The 20,965-nt window shown below is 39.7% G+C and overlaps 2 protein-coding genes and 1 long non-coding RNA gene across 10 annotated transcripts; 1 reads left to right on the top strand and 2 right to left on the bottom strand.

Moving 5' to 3' along the window:
* The first annotated feature begins 925 nt into the window (after positions 1–925).
* LOC111336406 (uncharacterized) lies at positions 926–11,796 on the top strand. 2 transcript variants are annotated; one of them, XM_022942500.2, is made up of 9 exons: positions 926–1,408; positions 5,768–6,491; positions 6,942–6,969; positions 7,088–7,174; positions 7,280–7,363; positions 8,825–8,890; positions 9,703–9,777; positions 10,389–10,463; positions 11,038–11,796. In XM_022942500.2, exons 1-9 carry the CDS (start codon positions 1,029–1,031, stop codon positions 11,181–11,183), a joined length of 1,665 nt encoding a protein of 554 aa, XP_022798235.2. In that variant the 5' UTR covers positions 926–1,028; the 3' UTR covers positions 11,184–11,796. The 2 variants fall into 2 exon arrangements, with proteins under 2 accessions (XP_022798235.2, XP_022798236.2); XM_022942501.2 differs by having other exon boundaries at positions 931–1,408; positions 10,389–10,454.
* Positions 4,905–5,777, bottom strand: LOC148724009 (uncharacterized). Its single transcript, XR_015992004.1, has 2 exons — positions 5,479–5,777; positions 4,905–5,264 (listed from the first exon to the last, which is right to left on the bottom strand). It is a non-coding gene; the product is annotated as an uncharacterized LOC148724009 (long non-coding RNA).
* LOC111336407 (L-lactate dehydrogenase) lies at positions 11,771–20,767 on the bottom strand. 7 transcript variants are annotated; one of them, XM_022942506.2, is made up of 11 exons: positions 20,612–20,767; positions 20,398–20,493; positions 18,160–18,194; positions 15,773–15,936; positions 15,086–15,203; positions 14,877–14,987; positions 14,693–14,755; positions 14,087–14,260; positions 13,467–13,584; positions 12,654–12,777; positions 11,771–12,364 (listed from the first exon to the last, which is right to left on the bottom strand). In XM_022942506.2, exons 4-11 carry the CDS (start codon positions 15,896–15,898, stop codon positions 12,200–12,202), a joined length of 999 nt encoding a protein of 332 aa, XP_022798241.1. In that variant the 5' UTR covers positions 15,899–15,936; positions 18,160–18,194; positions 20,398–20,493; positions 20,612–20,767; the 3' UTR covers positions 11,771–12,199. The 7 variants fall into 7 exon arrangements, with proteins under 7 accessions (XP_022798241.1, XP_022798240.1, XP_022798239.1 ...); XM_022942505.2 differs by having other exon boundaries at positions 20,402–20,493; XM_022942504.2 differs by lacking the exon at positions 18,160–18,194.
* Between the last annotated feature and the right edge of the window lie 198 nt (positions 20,768–20,965).

Genomic DNA, 20,965 nt, shown 5'->3' with positions numbered 1-20,965 from the left:
TCTGACACCTCAGTCTCTCATTGTGTAATGTGGTTTTACAATGCTAAGCACGGTTCAAGAACGTATTTATGTCTCGCTTTTTGCCACCACACAAAGATGCCCAATGAATTTACAAAGTTAGGTCCTGTTTCTTTCAAATTGATTGATACTCGATGTGATCTGCCAAGCGAAAATTAGTCGAGCTTCTGATAGACTACTAATGGTAGAAAACGGATCAATCAGATTTGATTTTGACGTATTCCTGTTCAATGTCGCTGAATTCTGTTATCATCAAAATCATACGACGTGAGAGAGGAATTCACAAATAATACACAGAATTGACTTAACAAATCAAGTTCACAACCAAAACATTCTATTTTTAACTATTAATCTATGATATTGATCAAATATCGTCTGCAGAAGCACACATTCAGACCAACGCGTAAAAAATACCTGTGTCCAAGTCTGCAAATCTGTCAAAATCATTCATATTCCATTTGCAAATGCTAGCTCAGATTATCATGAAAACAATACACTGTTACAGATCTTGGCGTTTCCGGGAGCGAGCTATTTGCCAAATGACCCATTTTCCTGATGCGTAATTATGTAAGTCAATTGAATTTTGTCTTGGAATGTCCATAAAAATCTGCCAAACACACGAAAGCTTTATGATTCGCTTTACGTCAGCCAATAGCTAACCATGCCACACTGGTAAACATCAAAACTGAAAATTGATTCCCGGGTGCGATTGTTAGTGTAAGGAAAAACTCTCCTTCCCAGCAGAAGAAAACATCACAAATCTAACTTCTGACTGATTGATGACAGTCTCGCTAATTTCCACCAATCACCTTTCAGCGGCGTGTGATTTTGGGGCGTGGTTATTTTCTAACGCATGAGCATTGCGGGATTTTTTAGTTTACCCACGTGGTTAGACATTGTCAAAATTTAACAGTTGTTGATTCTTGAAGTTTACTATTAGTACTTTTGCATGCGCTGAGCTGGTTACACAATTGCGCACTGCGGCGATCAGCGACTCCGGCAAAAAAACCATGGAGCCGCCAGTTTATTCTCCTCAGGCTCCAAACCATTACGAGTCGATTGAAGTGGAAACTCCAATGCTACCATATGGGAGCGATTACAAATTGAAAATGGTAAATTTGAACGGGGAAGAAATCGCCGCCTTCAACGTTGAGGGAGAAGATTTGCTTTGCTTTCCGCAAGTGTATGAGTATTTTTTGAAGGATCTTGTTTCTGGAATGCACACTGTGTACACAAAACTCAAAAGGATGAATATTCAAGGAAAGAACTGCAACGTGGAGCAAGTCCGCATGATGCGAAGTGTTGGAGCCATAGGTCAAGTCGTAAATCGCTGCAAGTTGATCTCGCGCGAAGATTTCAACAGACTTTACGAAGATTGTTTGCTTTACAGGTAAGAAATTATCAGGCACAATAACAGCGGTCGTTGCAATAATTTAGAAACATCTAGCTCCGCTTGTTTATAATTCGATATAAGTTAAGTTGAAATTCTTAAACGAAGTACCGAATTTTTCATGAAGAGTTTGTCGTAATTAATCATTTCACAAGCATAAATGTGCGTACTCGTTTGGAAACCCCACAATGTGTAATTACACTTTTTGAATAAGCCATTGTTGGCTATTAAATGACTCATTTTCTATTGTGTTTAGGGAGGATACAACTCATTCCGCGGCGTAAATTAGGACTTAATTTGGATTTTGTAACTGCCCTGGACAAACAGTTTTATCCCACAGTGGGAAAAAGTAGATTTTGTTTTGGGTGGATGCGAAGGCACTTTGTTTACTTTTCGCAATAGGAAAACTTGGGTCGAAAACAAAGTGTTTATGTTAATTTACTCAAAGTTTTTAATGGGTCATTTGGTGTTTAACAGATAGCTTTGAATTAGCATTATGTTTACCGAAAATGTTCATCAAAGTTTTCCATTCTATTTAATTCCATTCTAATTTAAATTTCAAAAAGCGTCGACAATTCAAAATCTATGTGACGTTTCAAACTAAAAACATAAAGTAATGCGGATTTTCGGGTTTTTGAACTCATGAGGGATCTTGAAATGAGCGAAGTCGTATTTTTCACGTTTAGCCTTCGATACTTTGGTTTTTAAAATCATCTTTTCAGGCTATGAAAACTTTTTTTGTCTTCCGCCATCTCACTCATCAATTATTTTTTTGCCCCCCTTAAGCAAAAGATAGACACGGGAAAATCAGAAGAGAAAAAAAAGGAACGATCCAATCCATCTAGTGTCAATCTCATGAAATTGTGTTTTGGTGCCCGGCTCTTTAAGAGCCCCGTGGGTGCATCTCACCTCGTGAAGGAAATTGTGCCTAAACAAACAGCCATATATAAACAAAGCAAGGAGATGTCAGGAGCAAAGATAGAAAGAAAAAAAAAAAACAGGTTTGAAGCCCCACCTTTGATTGAAATTTATTTTTTAAACATTAGACATGCGCAACTCCTCTTTGAATCCTGGAAACGTTAGCAGCACTTCTCCGGAGTTTTCTCAAAAAGTCGAGACACGAAAACGGTATTTTCCCCTCGTAAATTGAATGATTAAGCGGCAGTTGCAACGTGGTCAGCTTAAAATTACTGCTTGTAGGCTGTTCCCTCTTAATTCCAAATGGTAAAGAACACGCCTTATTATTTTTCTTTTCTTAGTTTTCTCCTGTGTCGCACCATGTCATGGCGAGGTAAATCGAGTTACTTCTTTCTGATACAATTCCAAAGATGATACAGTAATTTTCAAGTTTTGCCGGTCAAACCCTAAAAAGTTATTGAAAACGAAGAATGCAAGTTTGTGGTTTTTTAAGGAATCGATTTCGTGGCTGAAAGACAAACATTTGTTCAAATGTCAGTTAAGGGTTTTGTTGGAATGTTTTCGTCGATTTTTTCACTAAAATGGTTTCACTGTGAAATGGCACTGTTCCCTGTGCGAATGGCAGTTTGGCCGAGCCATGAAACCACACGCCAAACGTTTCGTGATAAAAATAAAAAACAAGTCATTCGAAGCGCGATGCTATATAAATGTTGTGGTTTAGCTGATGCGTGCCATTTGCCGAATTAATATAGCTTTCAAGGGTTTGACATTTTGTTTAATCTCTAAAAATGCGAACTGGAACTCTGAGAGAGTTATCCGGAGCGGGCAATATCGCCCAGCTGAGAACACAGATCTTCATTTTAGTTAATTTCTTGCGTGATAATATTGTTTCCGAAAATTCCAATCAGTTGTAGATCAAAATGTTTAATTCCAGCGGCTCATTAGTTTGTTCCACAGCGCTATCGAATTCAAATCTTTTGAGTAGAAGAGAGATGAATGAAAGCAAAAGAATGGATCCGAAAATAGAATCACGCAAATTTTCCAACCGAAATGTATTACTCGCTGTGTTTCCTTTAGGACATACTCAGAAATTGAGATTGCAAATGCTGCTTGCCCAATTCAATTTTTCTCCTCCAGAATATCGCCTTTCTTATTTTTAAATTTCTCTATTTTCAAGGGATTTTGCGTGAAGTTTAGGTACAAATTGTTGGTTAATTTGATTTCGATGCGAGAGACGGAAATACTCATGTGCAAATCCACTTTGTACTTGCCCGCTGATTAAACAGATCAGTTTAATGACATCTCAAGCTCCATTTAAAACTAGTAGATTAAAGTACATAGCTTCAACATGGAAAGGAAGGAGTTGAACACTTTTGAATAATGTGAAGATTTTAGTTATCGCAAATTCAGTTCAAAATTATATAAACCTCACGAAAGTGAATTCAGTGTAGTTTTGACTTTATTCAGAATGTCAAGCCGGGGTTGTAAATTTGTGCGCCCTGACTATTTAAGAGTTGTGCATTTCATGCGCTTTGGTTGTAAGAGTACAATTCCTTTTTGTTTTTTAGCCGAATATTGGACCCTCCTTAGATTCTCATTTCAAAGAACAATTATTAGTTCTTCAGTAAACCCAAAACGACTTTGCTCCGAACGGTTTGCTTCAACAACAATATTAGACTTTACAGTTCCCATCTCCTGTCCATTCGCGGTGTGATTCGGCGTGTTTGTCCAAAACAGGATAAAAAATTTCAGCAAAACGAATAGAATTACTAGTCAAGAATAACGTTCATTTTGTAGTTTCACGACTCGGCGTGTTTGTCCAAAACAGGATAAAAAATTTCAGCAAAAGGAATAGAATTACTAGTCAAGAATAACGTTCATTTTGTAGTTTAACGATATCTTTCACGGCAGTTTCCTTGCGGCTAACATTTTATAATGTGGTAGAGGAGAGACTTTAAAAAAGAGGTTGGAAGCTAGTGAACAGAATCGTCGGAGTAAATACTAGTGTAAGGCATTTGAAGTTCGCACAGAAATGCATGCAGATGATAGATCAGAAACTCCAGGCAATGAGAACGGAGATATTATTTAAAGGGACTTAAACATGATAATTACCTGGGTGCTTTCTCGATGCATTTTATTTATTTCTTCGAAGGAGAATGTTTCTATACGGATTAAGGAGAAAAATTTGCAAAAATTGTTTGACATTCCACGCGCAGGGAAGGAGAGAAATATTTAAAAATATCACTCACTTGTGGTCTGGCTAGCAACGGACGTGGTATTTGTAAATAACATCCTAAAACACTTAAATCTCCAAAACGCTTTAATGCAAAAATACTTTGTTCGGAATTTTTTCAAAGAGGCCGAAAGATGACCTCTAAACATTAAGAATGTAATGGAAATATTGCAGCTTGAATTAGGTGGATCTTAATGAGTAGGTTTTGGATTATTTTTCGCTTTTCGGTTCTTCAAAAATTTCTCTGACATGTCCCGTTCAACTGTTAAATTGAAAATATGCTATGGGATGTTGGCATTTTTACCATAAAGGTGGCGAACATAATGAAACAGCCATTTATAATCATTTAGTGAGATGTATTTGTTTAATCAGGAACGAGAGAAGATTCCAAACAGTCGAGCAAGACGAAAAAGAATATTGTACAAGTGTGCTTTAATATTGTTTCTTCTGAAAGTCGTAATGAAATTCGGTGGGATCGATAACCTAATGGAAAGGTGAACGTAATATCATGATTCAGACTACATGCGAACGTTTTAAAAAGACAATTTTAAAACAAATCCATCGTAGGTGGAAGTGTGAATTTTTAGTATTATTCTAGGACATTTTCAAACCCCAAGCTATCCTTAGCTCTTTTAGTGAGGTTTATAAAACGGTTTTGAAGTTGGAAATTTTATGATTTCTTTCCTCAGACGGAATGTGAATTATCTGCAAAAAGAAAAATGATGGTTAACCTTATATTTTAGCTTAAACCACAGCAGAGTTGTATTGTTTCCTGAAAATAACTCTAGACCTTCAGTTCGGCCTCGCTTTGTTTGTGTAGCCACTGATCGTATCGTATCATGATCCCCAACTACTAATTAAGCTGACAATTGACTGAGCATTATTTACTTCACCCCTAGAAAATAACTTAAACTTTTACCTCATCGATAACCTGAACATAGTAAATTATGATCCGAGTATATCAGTTCCACCTAAAAAACAGCAATCCGGGTTTTCCAGTTTCCATAGTATTTCATGAGACAGCAATGAGCAAAAAGACATTCTCCATCTTTTCTGCTCGGTCTGACGGTCAAGTGAGTCGAATTCCTTAATGGCAGACAACTTGTCAAAGAAAGGGGCGGAGGTTTAAGAAAGAGTAGTTTTTTCGGAGGGAAGGTATTCATCAGAGGAAGGTGTATTTCTTATCCGATTTAATTTTTTTGCCTCAGGGGCCCAGGCCGACGCAAAAAGAATCCCGATATTCCTCCCGAGCTGCTAAACAATCCGTTCAAGCATTTTAAAGTTGATCATCACGCTGACAGACCTGTCAGCGTGTCAAACGGAGAACCAATGAAAACAGACGATATGAACAAGTCCATTTCAGGTGATTCGTCGCCCAACGCTGGCGGAGCTATGACGTTCGAAGGGTCACGTGATGCCAACAACAATTCAACTGAGGCTGAAAGGAAAGACTTGCAGTTCAGGACGCCCATTTCCCGACCGCCTGAGCGCACTCTGAATATGACGCCATCCAATCTCGCGTCGCCTCGTCTTCATGGGAGCCCGCGATATTCCACCACGCATGTAATTCACTCTCCAACGAACGCTCCACCATCACGGATCATTAGCCCGCCCAGCGGTGTTGCTGTGGCGCCCAATTCTCAGTCGTGTGCGTTCAACTTTCCACCTCGTCCTCAAGCGTCTTTGAGCCCGCAAGGAAATGGGTTGAGTCCAGTAATGAACGGCGCTCCACCCAACACTGGCACGTCAGCAATGCCGGCTAATCGCAGCCCAGGGAGATCTCCTAGTGTGGGAGAGGCAGTGAATGTTGAAGCCTCGGTACCTCATGTCAGCAGCACTGGCACATCTGAGCATGTGGAGTTCAGGAGTGCCGCTGCTAATGATACAGGTTCTGAAAAATCAGCCTCCTCGCCACATGTGCTATCTCGAGAGGTTTGTAACTGAGACAAAAGAGAGATTTAGCACCGCGATTACGTAAAGCGTGAACACCAAGAGTGACCACGTGACTTTGTTTTTCCAGCTATTTTTTCACGTTTGCTCGTTGCGCTTTGCCGTTTCTACTTGAAAGTGACCTGTTTCACGTTTGCCGTGTACATAACATTTTTTTCACACTTACTTCCACAGAGTAAGAGTTAATTGCTGGAAAAGGACACCAAAACTATTTCTTGTGAGTCATACAAGGGCGCAAATACACCATGACGTAAGCTCATGCGAAGCTAAAGCAGCAGGGTTCACGCCATTTTACGTGAAACGTGAAAGAGCAAACTGACGTTTGCCGTTTCACGTAAACACGGTGCTAAATCTCTCTAGTAAGAGATTTATCGATACTCAGTTACAATTAATTAGATGCCATTATCAATTTATTTTACTTTTCTTTCTCAGCCTGAATTCAGAGAACCTGGATCCACAGGTTAGTTTTAGCTGTGATTTTCAGAACGTAACTTCAATAGAACTATAAACGAATTTTTCACTACAAGATGGTCATTTGATTCATTGCTTATATTGTCACTGACTTTGTCCTTTTGCAGAAAGTCTTCTGTTGAACATACAGGGTCTACTGAAGGTGGCTGCAGAAAACACGAGACAGAACGAGAGACAAGCTGTTTACGAAAGAAGTTAGTAACGTCATTTATGAAATACGGTGCGGTTCCTATTCTAGCTCAATGTCGTCTCATCGAGTATGCCAATTTTTTTGTTTTGTTTTGTCGCTTTCTTCTCAGACGAACTTCGCCGATATATTCATCGCGAGCGTGAGGCTAAAGAGAAAGCGGAAAGACAATCCGCTGCAATGCAGAGAGGGAAAGGTAAACATAAATCTTCCTTTGGACCATCATTCATCATCCCCAAACCTACTCATGGCCAAAATGTCACTGTTTATTTCATTACCAAACTGCCACACAGTTTCCATTATGGTAGTTTTCAGAAGTGAGAGTTATATTAAGGAAAGACTCCGGTAAATTTTTATTTCCATCCTCTGTTCGTGGTAAGGTGTATCGATTTTGCCAGAGGGAAGGTAGTGAAAACTTCAAAGAATGGAAGGATTGCTTTGAGTTGAACTTCAGGTTATTTTGAATTACCGTCTCCCTCATCAAACACGAGAAATTACATTCACTCACGAAAATTGACGACAGTGTACTTAAATTCAAACTTGTCATATTCCTCTTGAAGTCCAGGCTAAATCAATCCCGTTAGGCGTAATTCGGCGCCAGTGCTTGCACACTCAATCTCGGTCTAAAAGTTCCGACCCCAGCTCTCGCATCCTTTTGCTAAGTCAGTCTAATTAATGCGTGGTGAGCCGCATGGGGCTTTAGTTCGTGATTATTTTCATTGCTATTACTCGATATTAAATGAGCTACTTGCTAGAATATTAACTCTTTCGCAAACTTAACTCCATACTTGCAAATCTTGCGATTCTACTCCCACACGTGTGCGCGTTGCAGACTTTTTTCAAGATGCATGAACCGTGACGTAGCAACGTAAACGCGAGCAGGATTGTGCACGTCATTGCCACCGGCTGTTTTGAAACACTATAATTTCAATATATCAACAAAGTTGAAATGGTAAATTGGCCACCATTACGATTATAAAAGCTGACGTTTCGAGCGTTAGCCCTTCGCTCCGACGAAGGGCTGACGTTTCGAGCGTTAGCCCTTCGCTCCGACAAAGGGCTAACGCTCGAAACGTCAGCTTTTATAATCGTAACGGTGACCAATTTACCATTTCAACTTTGTTGATATTTAACAATTATTCCACGAGCGCGCGTTGGATATGAGATGATAGATAGACAACGAGGCGCGTAGCGCCGAGTTGGCTATAATCATCTCATATCCAACTCAAGCGCGAGTGGAATAATTGTTTTATTAAAAACGCCCCCCAAAAAATTATTATTTTGTAAGAAGAAACCGGATTTTTTCGCTCCCTCTTGATTTTAAGCAGACGCGTACGCTTACCATATTTGTAGATTATGGTAATTGGCTCATATACCATAATGGCTAAGCCAATAAAAAGTCTTGAATTGCATTATCCAATGATCCAGTTTTTAATAAATTGAAATTATTTCGTTACCCCCACCGACGCAGCCCCAAACACTTTCTTTAGAAACTATCAGCCTTTATGTTTTGAAACTCTGTCTGTTGAGCACAGCATGGGTGTCTACGTTTCAGTTTGAAGAGAAAAGCATGCATTAATGAAGTAATTAATGAATTTGTTAAGACTTGTGTGGCTGATTACAGCTTTAACACTTACATTCCTGCTCTTTTCCTCAGCTTTTCTTCAAAAGAAACTCAAGAAAGAAAAGAGAGCGAGGCGCAAGCTCGCTGAACAACTTCTTGGTAAGTTAATGTTTCTGAGTTCTCCGTTCAATTCTTGCAAATCAGCGACTGTTTTATTTGTGAGAAATTAATTGAATAGGTTAATTGACGGTTGAAGTATTTTTTTCATACTAAAGTAGTGAGCAGCACTCTGCGAACAATAGTTCTAAAACCTCTTTATTCTTTGATGCGTTTCGTCTTACTTTCATAGACTTCTTCAAAGAGTTTAACAGGTTAACATTAAACCCCTGTGTTTATAAGCCATAGTTAGCGGTTATTACGGGGGCCAATGACCATGAAGGCATGGCCGGACCTGTGAATAGGAACATCGAAGTTATTAAAAATTTAGAAATTTTTCAGACAAGGTGCGAAAAATATCTTGGGGGGCCACCGTTTTAACTAAAAGTTAAGCCACTGAAAACGAAAGAATAAAAGTTCACTTGGTCTTTTGAATTGGTACGAAATCATGATAAGCCCTTTTCTTTTACACTTTTGTTAACGACTGGGAAAGTTAATATTCCTTGTTCTGTCTTCATCTCTCTCATTAGAAGATTATAATATTTGCTTTATTTCTCTCTCACATCTCTTAACACTTGAAAGGGATGAGTGTCTAACTTCTCCCAACGCGATCACTCCAGAATCAAACATTAAGGTCAGGAGAATAAAGGAGTTAATCCGCGGTCAAGAAGCCCAGAATGTTAAGGAAATTCTCCTTGTAAGCTTTATAGGAAACGTATAGTATGGAGATTTTGCAAAGTGATGGTAGGATATTAGAGTTTAACGAAGTTTAGGTGGAACGTTGAGTCTGATTCTTTTCCTTCAAATTTTACCAGAGGAGCAACAACGATGTGAACTGCTTGAAGAACAGCTGAGACAAACGACCCAAGATGCACTTAAACAGCGAAACGGTAAGCTAGCCAAACACGCAGAGTTCGTGAAAGAAGTTCACCCAACTGCCTAGTGATTTACCAACAGTACGTGCGCGCTGCATTGTAGAATTCCTTGTGTTAAGGAAGAAGGGGGGGGGGGGGGGGGAGAGAAATGAGCGGAGGGTTACGAGTTAAGAAATATATATATATTGTTAGACGTTTTGTTGTGTAGTATCGCTGAGTATTTTTACGAGTTGTGCCGTATTTTGACGAGCCCGTAAGGCGAGTCAAAATACAAATAACGAGTAAAAATACTCAGCGATACTACACAACAAAACGTCTAATAAGTTATTTATTATCCAACACGCCAAACTGTTATTTCAGTGCTGGCGAATTCCGCGGATGTTTATTTACGGGGAGTGCGTGACAGAAGTATGCGATGGGGTCATGGGGTCATGTTCCGTGCATGCTAGAAGGGAGAGAGGGAGACTGGGGTGGAGTGATACCAAGGTGGGCTTAAGACCCACACTCAGTTTTAATGAGCCTTCAAATCCCACGTCTGATTACTTGAGGGTAACATACATAGTTCACTTCTCTTCGGTTTTCTTTAATCGATTTTTGCCGGCTTTCCTTTCTGTCGCTTTTTGTAGATGAGTTACTTCAAGAGCTGGAGAAAGAACGATGCGCTAAGATTGAAGCTGAGAGGAAGCTCAAAGGTAAGCTAGGTGCGTGACACGCGCAAGTTTTTCTTTGTACATTGTCAGCGAGTTTTCCCTTAAAAAAAAAAGATCCAATTTAGATGAAGCAAGACGACAAGTCCAAAAGCTCACTCGCCATTTTGTTATTAAGATGAAATCCTGTAAAGGAAAACCTGTGTAGGATGAAGTTTTCTGTTGTGGATGACATGAAAAGAATCATCTCGAGAAAATTGTTAGAGGCTCGAGGAAAAAAAAAATTCTTCTAACAGGGTATTCTTAACCTTTTAAACTCTTAAGTGACAAGGATGTTGTTTCTCTGTACTTTTCTTCTCTTTAATATAACATTACGGCCATTAGAATAAAGGAAATGATAAAAAAACAAAGGATCTGTCAATGATAAACAAATTCTCCTAGTCAGCACTAGAGGAATAATATACAACATTATAGAGAATATGCATACTGATGTTCGGGTGTGGATGGTTTACAAATGTCTTTGGAAAAGTTTCTTCGCCAAAGTTTACAGCGACCATGTTTTCATGTATTTGTAATGACAGCGTTAGCAATTGGTGCATTTTACTCAGTGATCTTTTTTCCGTGACAGAAGCTAGAGGGGAAATCCAAAACTTCGTTCATAACTTCCTTGAAAATCCGAGTCAAGATGGATCTGGGCACCACCAATCGGAAATGGAGGCGGATGAGCTAAACGTGGTCGAGGTGGTAAAGGAAGAACACATCGTTTCAACATAGGTCTGCAATGCGTCTGTACTTTGTCACCTACTTAAGACGGTGGTTTGAATGAAAGCCACAGGTAGCGAGTGATGGTAAAATAGAAATAATCTGGTTTATGAGAAATGCAAAAGAGGCCAGGAGAAATTTAAGAGAGTACTTTTCGTTGTTGTAATGAAGTTGTTTGTTCTAGTTGAAACTGCCACGTTGTAATTCATATTGTTATTCGTGGCGAAATCAGATTTGACCATGAAACTCGGGAAGGAGCGACAGACAGAAGTTAGGTCCTTCGACTATTTTCTCGTTGGAGATATTGTCAGAAAATACACACTGTTTAAAGTTGCTCTTTCCGTGTTGCATGTTTGCTTCAAAAACAACTCGCTAAGGTTCTGTTCCATGGTAATAATATAATTGATTAGAACAACAATTATTGCTATTGTTCTCGTATCGTTACAAGTGGATATTTTTATACTTTGGAAATTTCAACGAGAGTAATTCGTTCGCGGCATTCATTTGAGATTTGATGATTATTTATTTTTGTAACACGACAAGAACTTTTTTATATATATATAGCGCAGTATGTTTGTACATAAATTTCTTTCAATAAATAAAGTTTTGTTTCGCTTTCGCTTTATTTAAATTTTAAGTCACGGTAGTACATCTACAGACTCAGTTGAGCACAACAAGCTGACGTTAATATATTCCATCGTTACAATTAGAGCAATTTCTCTTCCTCACTCTCCTTTTGAGGAGAAGCAAGAGTGAACTACGAAAGTCCCTGCTTTTCGACAAAATCCGTCGCGCGATTCCCAAAAAAAAAAAAAAAAAAAAACACTGAAAAAATGAATTGGAATTTTGGGAATGAGGCGCGGCGCGCTAGCATTGATTTGCTTCGCTGAATTTTTTGACTCGCGCGACGGACTCCAAAAAGGAAGGACTGCAGTTAGCAAATAATAACTTATGAACAGCTCTCATGACTTCGTCATCTTCTATATATAACTTACAGTAATGATTTTACAGCGACAACTACTATATTCTCAAAACTGAAGACTCTGCTGAAGCTCGTTCATTGTGCGCGCGCAGGTCTGAAGTTGCTTTGTCTCGTTTTCGTCCAAAGTCTGTTTGATCACGTACATGACACCATGGGAGCCGAGGACGCAAGGAAGGCTGAGAAACACGTCATCTTCGATTCCGTGAAAACCCTGAAACGAAACAGCTTTGGATGAGATTTAGTCGATTAATAGAGCAAATTTTCAGAGATCATTAACCAAGAGTACTTGTCTCGAGACACACATATCTCGCTTGTGGAATAACACGTTACTCTCACATTGCCCCTCTCCGCCAAATAGTAAGAATGTGCGAAGGCGAATATAATCAGGGAAGCCTTATGACCTACCGGGGCAGGGGGGTAACCTTAAAGCGGACTAGCATCCCATCCAGGGGAGAGTAATTTCTTGATGTTTCAGCTTTACTCTTCGTGTTATAGCTTACCTTAGCTAGGGTGGAAATAGCATGTACGTTCTTCTGGTTCCTTAGCAACGCTTGAGTCATGGTGGAAACACTCAAACCAATGGCCCAGGATGTATAACCCTTCAGTTTGATCACCTCGTAGGCACTAAATGGAAAAATAACCATACTATCACGGACCGAGTCAAGGTCTCACTAAAACAGGAGCAAGAACAACGCATTGCGTTTCGCTTCCCTCCAAGACTTCTTACAAATGTCACAGTAGAATTACAGCAGCTATAGCGCTTGACTCTGGCACCACTGGAAAAGTCACACCACAATAGCTTATTGCAATGATTTCAATATCTGAACTCGTTAAATCACAATGAAATGAGCCCCTTAGATCAAACACCTCACAACAACAAACGCCTTTTCTCACCCCATTAATAGTTATTCGCATTAAGACGACCTAATCCCAGGATAATGCATCCTTGTGAAAACAGACAAATATTAAAAAAAAAAAAAAAAAAAAAAAAAAAACGACATATCAACGACAGTGCACACACAAGGTCGAAAAGCCCGTCGATTAAAGAACTGACGTCTCGAATTCCTTCGTAGACTAGAGAGAGAATTAAATTTGGGCTCACCCAAGCGATTTCGCCCCCCCCCCCCCCCCCCCCCGCCTTGCCCCGTCTTGCCTCTTCATTACCCAAAGCCATTGCACTGGGAAATTTGATTGATGAAACACTGAAACGGAGAAACGCAAGCAGACAGACCTGGCCCATCAAACATCCGTTCACGCGGTGTTGCCGAAACGTTGTACAAATTAAAGAAAAAACAAACAAACAAATAACTTACCTGTTCACGACCTTCTTATGTACTTCATTCCATTTTTCTAGGTCGCCATCAGATCCTATGTCTGGGTGGAGATCCTTGAGATTCACTCCAGCTATGTTCACACCACTCCAAACTGGCACTAAGAGTGAGAAAACACGAAAAAAAACAGCAACCATTTGACAAATAAGCCGATAAACCTGAAGTTTTCCGACTGCTACTTTGCAAAACATTAAGTTCGACAGAAAAGGCGTTATGAAGGTTTAATTTCGAACGCTTTTTCCAGAAGTAAGATGCGCTCACAGACTAAGGTTTGGTAACCAGGTAACGGGTTGCAGCGACAATTCGTTTCGGGTGGCATAAAGGATAGGCTTGTTAACCTGCCGCTATTCGGGAAAAAAGCCCAACGCTCGTGCGCAGAGGAGCAAAGACTAGACTCTTCAGAACGGCAGAAACCGAGTATAAAAGGAAAATTTTAGTCACGATCTGCGCACCGAACTTTGTCGTCGAAACAAGTTATTCAAATTGTATCAGGTTTTAAGACAGAAATCACTGCTTCCTAAACCAAATTAGACCTACTTCCTATGATTTCGATCAGTGGTCCCACCCTGTGAAGAGCTAATAAAGGAATATTGATAACGTACCACTAGCATCGCCATGCTCCCCAATGATCCATCCATGTACATTGTTCGGTGCGATGTTAAGTTTTTCACTGATAAGAAAATGGAACCGGGCCGTGTCTAGGTTTGTTCCGCTTCCAATCACGCGCTCATGGGGAAGTCCGCTGATTTTCCAAGCCACATAAGTTAAAATGTCCACTAAAATAATAACGGAATTGGTGAAAAATTCGTATTCATGTTTAATTGAAGATTGGAGAGATTCAATACCGCGTTTACGTGAAACGTGAACGGCAACAGTGACCACGTTACCCTGTGTTTCCCATCATCTTTTTACGTTTGCCGGTTGCGCTTTGCCGTTTCTACGTGAAAGTAAACGGTTTCACGTCTTCCGTGTACTTAAGATTTTCTTCTCTTTTTCTCTCACAGAGTAGGAGTTAACTGTCGGGAAAAGGGCACCAAAATTATTCCATGTAAATCATACGAGGGCGCCTTCGAATCCTCCATGACGTGAGCTTACGCAATGCTAAAGCCGCAAGGTTCACGCCATTTTACGTGAGACGTGAGGGGGCAAGCTGGCGTTTGCCGTTTCACGTAAACGCGGTGCTAAATCTCTCTGCTAAATTGTTTTACCTGGGTTTGAGACAATCATCAGAATGGTGTTCGGGCTGTGTTTCACCAGCTGTGGAATGATTGCTGCAAAAAAGAAAATGCATTTACAAATTGCATGAGCATTCGGAATGTTTTCGTCAAGCATTTGCTTTCATTGCACGAGTCGTTCTGCAGAAAGGTTCGAGCCAAAGACATCACTATTTACCTTTAAAGATGTTGACGTTTCTCTGTACCAGATCCCTTCTGCTTTCGCCCTCTTTCTGACGTGAGCCCGCTGTCACAATACACAAGTTGGAGTTTGCGCTAACAGCGTAATCTGAGTGAAAAGGAAATGGGAGTGATACGCAGGTAAACACACACAAATCTGGTCCTTAATCAGACCGCAAAGAGCAAGTAGTGAAAGATAATTTATACCAGTGCTCGCATGAATGCTGACGTTCTTGACAAACCGCTGACAATGCTGCAAGTCCAACATCTCCCCTTTCAGCTTATCTTCAATCATATCAATCAAAGCCAGTTCGCGGCAAATACCCTGTCACGTGATAAAAATTACTTGTTATAAACCAAGCAAAACCAAGTAGAGCAGCACGTCTATAAAGATTTTACAGCATATCCCTCCCACCCCGATTAGCAATATTAGCGTATCCTGTACATCATTTAAACCCTCAAACTCTGAAGATATTGAAAACTCATCGCTACTGACTGTTAAGGAAGGATTTGTTTAAATATCACTCGTTTTCCCGCTAGGGACCGCGGGCTTCGGTACTCTCGTTTCTTCCTGTAGCAGCCATCTTGGTTTTGTTATGTTTTGAGCTCAAAATGAATTATTTTCTTTGACGACTTATTCGTGCTCATTCAACTGGTCGGGTATCGAGAACACTTACTACCACACATTTCTTCGTTAATAAGACCAGAGAATTTGGTCTTACACCAAAATATCACTGAGGGTGATATTATTAACTTTTGGGGTTAAAAAGATTAGATAAATTTGACCTGCAGGAAAAAAAAGACAGAAAAATTGAAGGGACAAAGAAAGGGCTTGTAAAAGGACAATACTTGACAATACTCAGTGGATGACTACAATATGGTGTTATGTTCAACCTGCTGCATAATGCTGTAAGCACAAGCCATCCCCACTTGTCCGACACCAACAACTGTCACTTTAGATGGGGCTGCACGCTCCTCTTCATAGACTTTCGTCATTAATTTCTCTTGGACAGTTGCCATGACAACCAGCAGTTAGAATCACCTCTGATAATACTTGGCTGTTAAAAGAAAAGTGGGTGTGATTACATCTTAGGCCTGGCCTAGGGCTTCTTTACCTGTCCATGTCTTTTCTTATCAAGTACCAATGAATGCTGGGGTGTATTCAGGACTTTTCTTAAGAGGGGGTGCACCATTAACTGACAGCTGGTGTAAACAAATTCAAGAGGTGAACAACAAAGAAGAAACTACAGTACCATGTGACAACTTTTACAGCCTTGTTCCACTGGTCTCTCTTCTTTCAAAGGAAGGGTAGAAGAGAGACCCTGGGAACAAGGCTGCCATTTTTCAGCATGGTCTAATGTTTTACTTCCACACCAATATCCCTCTTACTTTTTTTTTTTTTTTTTTTTGCAGAATAATACTAGTTATATAAGAAAGCTGTAGGTCATCTCAAGGGGGCTGGGGTGTGCATCCCCCTACAGCCCTCCCCTAGATCTGCCCCTGATATGGAACCCAGGATTCCAAATTTCAGGCAAACATTAGGGATTTCATTATCGGTTTGGTCTTTTTGATATTTTGTGTCTTACAGCATATTTATTTTGACCTGCTACAAGTGGCTTACTTTTCACAAGACTATACTTTGTACATACTGGTCAATTTTGTTAGTTAAATACAGATTTCATAATATTTACTTGCTTATAATCCTCAACAGTCTGCATTTTGTGATTACAAATGTAATTGGGTTAGTCTTAAATGCTTGTTTAGTTGTTTGTTTGATTTGAAAAGATCTTCCACTGAGTCTTTTAACTTCATCGATTAGAGAGTTATAGTTCAACATACTGTGAGCAACACAATAAGGAAACTTCAAAGATTATTTCAGTAAACCTTTTCACCATCAGAATCAGTCCAGCCTCTTAAAATTTCCTGTTATATTGGTATTAAGAATTTAAATTCAATTTGATTTCACTAAAACACCCCATCATTAACTTGTCACCAGTAATAATGTAAGAAGAAGCACTATGTACTTAAGCAATTCACATATCTTATTAACCAAGCGCGAGGGCTGTACTGGGAGAATATCGGCCCGAGGTTTTGACAGTACGGACCGAGCGCAGCGAGGTCCGTACAAAAAAGACCGAGGGCCAATATTCTTCCAGTACTGTCCCAAGCAAGCTTGGTTAATAAGAGATTTATTATACGACTGAAGTTCAAAGGGACACAGGTGCAGTATCATTCGGGACCATTCGGGACAGTGCCTGGTCCAGTACTGGAGAATATTGGACCGGCAATAGGGCATTTTGATTGCTTGATTTTAGTTATTGGCCCTCTGACTACCCGAGTCGTGCCATAAAAAGAGTTAATATTACTTCCAGTAAGGACCTTATTGTATCCTGGATAACATCCGACAAAGAGATTTTGCACAGCAATTGTCAAAAGGTTAAGTTTTTCAACACTTAAATGCTTCCTTATCATTAGAACGTAACTCAGTTTCAGACCTGCAGCCACATTAAATTATCTTTAAATATTCCTTTATTCTTTTTTTTTTATTCCTTTATTCTAATGGCGTTAAACTTAACTTAACATAATCAACCACTACCCACAAATAGCATAGCTAGTCTCAGCGGGCAGTGTGTGAACGCTAAAACATCTTACATAAATTTTGGTTCAACAAAAGATTCAATAAATATACAAGAAACAGAAACAGTATGAGATAAAAATACAGAAATAGAAACACATGACAACAAATACAGGAATACATAAGTTATACACCACTATTAACTGGATTTAAATTTTGACACATCATTGATTATTCGTTCTACATTCTTTTGCTACTCTTTGTGGATGGGATGCTGGTCCAGATCACCACAGGTGACTAAGGTTCCCTGCAGTTCTCCCAAATCCTCATCACATTTTGCTGAAACATCCCTCTCTCTTTCCTGTCACCAAGTTTGACAAGGAGGGTAGGGGATATGTTTCAACTAGTGTGATGGGGATTGTAGTTTTCCAGGAAAGTTTTCTGACATCTATTTATACTCCCAGTTGAAGAGAGGCACAGCGTGTGTGTCTGAGACACTAACCTCTCAGAGCTGAGGCCAGACCAACACTTTTGGATGAAGATTCCAACCTGCCAATGTATTTCCCCCAGAGAGCAGTAGTGGGACCAAACAATTAACCATTTGACCCCTAAGAGTGATTAGCATCTAATTTCTCCTTACATTATCCCCCCCTGAATCACCCATTAAGGTAACAAGAATAAAGGAAATGATCACCAAATCTCTTACTTGCCAAGTGTTCAACAAATCCTCCTTGACAGCACCTTAGGAAATGTTTAGACTAAGAACAGTATGGAAAATATACATACTGGTTTTGAAATGTAAAGAGTTAGTACAGAAGAGGGAAGAAAACTTCCAAAGAAGCTGCTACCTCACTTTGTCCCATTTAACAATGCATGAGTGTACATTCTAAAGATGTTGACCTGTTAGTAAACAATCAGGAAATTCCCAGAGAAATGAATGGCAGAGTCCTACATTCTTTTAGAAATTCCAGTTTCTTTTATAATTTCCTTTGATCCTTAAACTGTAGGTTCCAAATGGACATTTTATGATTTTAACATGACCCATGTCTAGTTGTTACCAGGCCGAGCGAGTGATCTTGTTCGGCCATGTGTATGATGAATTTTGTTCTGAAGATTGCGAATGTGAATCGTTTTCATCCTATCGATTTTGACGAACATTTTTCAGTTATTTTGAGAAGGAACCCTCAGATTGTTTGTAAGTGTTCGACATTTCGATTTATTTGAGCTTTGTATATTTTCATTTTGCTTTATTTTGCTTCGCGTTTGCAAGTTTCGATTGTGTAATTCTACTTTCAGAAACATATTTGTATGCCGTTTATTTGATGAACCTGGATTAAGACTCTAAAATTAACCGATCGATTCAGCGGCTATATAAACTATCAATCTCTGAATGGTTAATTCTCCCTCCTGGTTGCTGTATAATTTGGTTAAGACTATTCTGTGTTTCATCAACAAACAAAAATACTAGCTGGCAAGTTATTATATCCTTTTATTATATGGCTGTGTCTCACAAGGACTGGGAACTACCGAATTCATGAATTTGATTGGCTGAAATCAATATTGAAAGCGGTCTAGATTTCCCCATCTAGACCAGTCTAGAAAAAAAAATTTGGATATATCAACAAAGTTGAAATGGTAAATTGGCCACCGTAATGATTACAAAAGCTGACGTTTCGAGCGTTAGCCCTTCGTCGGAGGGGGAAGAAGAATATAACAAATTGGCATATAAGACAGCCATATAATAAACATCTTATTAACCGAGCTAGGTCAGTCTGTATGGGAGAATCTTGACCTCGGTCACTGGTACAGACTTCACTGCGTTTGGTCTGTACTGGCGACCTCGGTCAAGATTCTCCCATACAGACCTCCTGCTCAGTTAATAAGAACTAAGTAACTTTTGTGTGATTTTGTAATGTCATTGTGGACTTGTGGGTAGCTGTTACCTGCTAATAACCTTTGAAGGTTTAAAGTTAAAAACAAATGGCTTGTAATCCCCTCACCACACCTTCCCCCTCCCCCTCCCCTCCCTCCTATCCCTCCCCCTCCCTGCTCCTACCCCTCCCCCTCTCCCCCCCTCCTACCCATCATCATTCTTCATTTCAGAATGCCCACTGCGAGCAAGTTCTCCTTTTGCGGTTTCACCTCACGCTCCCTGCCTGTGGAAAAAGGCATTAAAGCCCCTGGTATATTTATTTTAGTTTTAGTCAGTTTGTTCGGCGTTCGTGTATTACGCCGAATGAGTAGTGAAAAGCACGTGTTCTCACGCTACCAATATTTCCGCTGCATTGCGTGACTGGTTTGTTTACGTTCGAACTAAAATAAATTAGTATTTACGTTTTTTTCTACGTTTTCGAATGCAACTGTTCTGTAAGGGATTGGAGCAGAAAATTTCAGTCGCACAAATTTACGACCATTGAATTGTACATGTCCTCAGATGGCCGGGCACCTCATAAATATATACTTGTTTCATGAAACACTCGAGTTTGACGAATGAGAAACAGTTGCAAGTAAATAAACAGAATCTAATTGTGGTTCCAAAGTTTACCTAGGGCGGATCATTGTAATCATTACGCCCATTTAGCGAAGCTAAATAAAAGTGATTCGGCGACAAATTTCAGAGAGAAAAATTTCCTTTCTTTCAATTTCCCTCTAGAATCTATCATGTCGAGAATCGAAAGTCTGGATTCAAGATTAGAACAATTTTTACAAACTGTTATGTAATTCTAAGCGACGATTACTTTCCTTTGAATTCAAATTTTTCGTCAAATCAAGGCGTAGGTTTTAGGTCTAGTTGGTCGTTAGCAATTATACAATTTCATTCGGAGTTTATTTGGGTAAACAGGAGAAAACAGCTTTATGGCAGAATCGAAAATTGAAGTTGTTCAAATGAGGTGGTCCATGCAAATTGATCTGCGCATTTAAGTATGACATAAATACAACTTACCTACCAAAATATTGATACACAGACGTTCTCCTTTAGTTTCTCCTTCGACAGACGTCTTAAGGTGGGTTTCTCGTATGATATTGTGTGCTGAATCACCTGAGGAAGACCTCGCCAAAATATGTCAACTATCGTCGTCGCGTGTAGCATAAAAAAAATCGTCGGATAGACGTGATAACACTCACGATTAAGATTAAATAACTTTTATACAACTCACCTAGCATAGAATTAATTTAATAGCCGGTCTCCTTTAGGTCATCCTTTGAGAGACGGTTTAACGTGTGGTTTTCCGTAAGATTTCAAGATGCAAATGTTATGCCTGCTTATCACCTGAGCAAGAGGCCGGCAAAACATGTCAACTGAGGTCACGTGTACGATTCTACCTGAATGTACGTGCGCGTAGTCACGAGCACTGTTCGCTTTCATGACAGATAAATCACGAGGATCAAACTAGAAATTATCATTTCGATATACCAAAGGGTCTTTCGACAGGTTTTCAGACGGTGCGTGTTTCCCAGAGGTTCTCCTTTGTAGTCGTTCTCCAGGATATCACGCAACGTTTTCCGCGTGA

This window comes from Stylophora pistillata, chromosome 9 (assembly GCF_964205215.1).
Source record: "Stylophora pistillata chromosome 9, jaStyPist1.2, whole genome shotgun sequence".
NCBI lineage: Eukaryota > Metazoa > Cnidaria > Anthozoa > Scleractinia > Pocilloporidae > Stylophora > Stylophora pistillata.
This window is presented reverse-complemented; position numbering and strand designations above follow the sequence as displayed.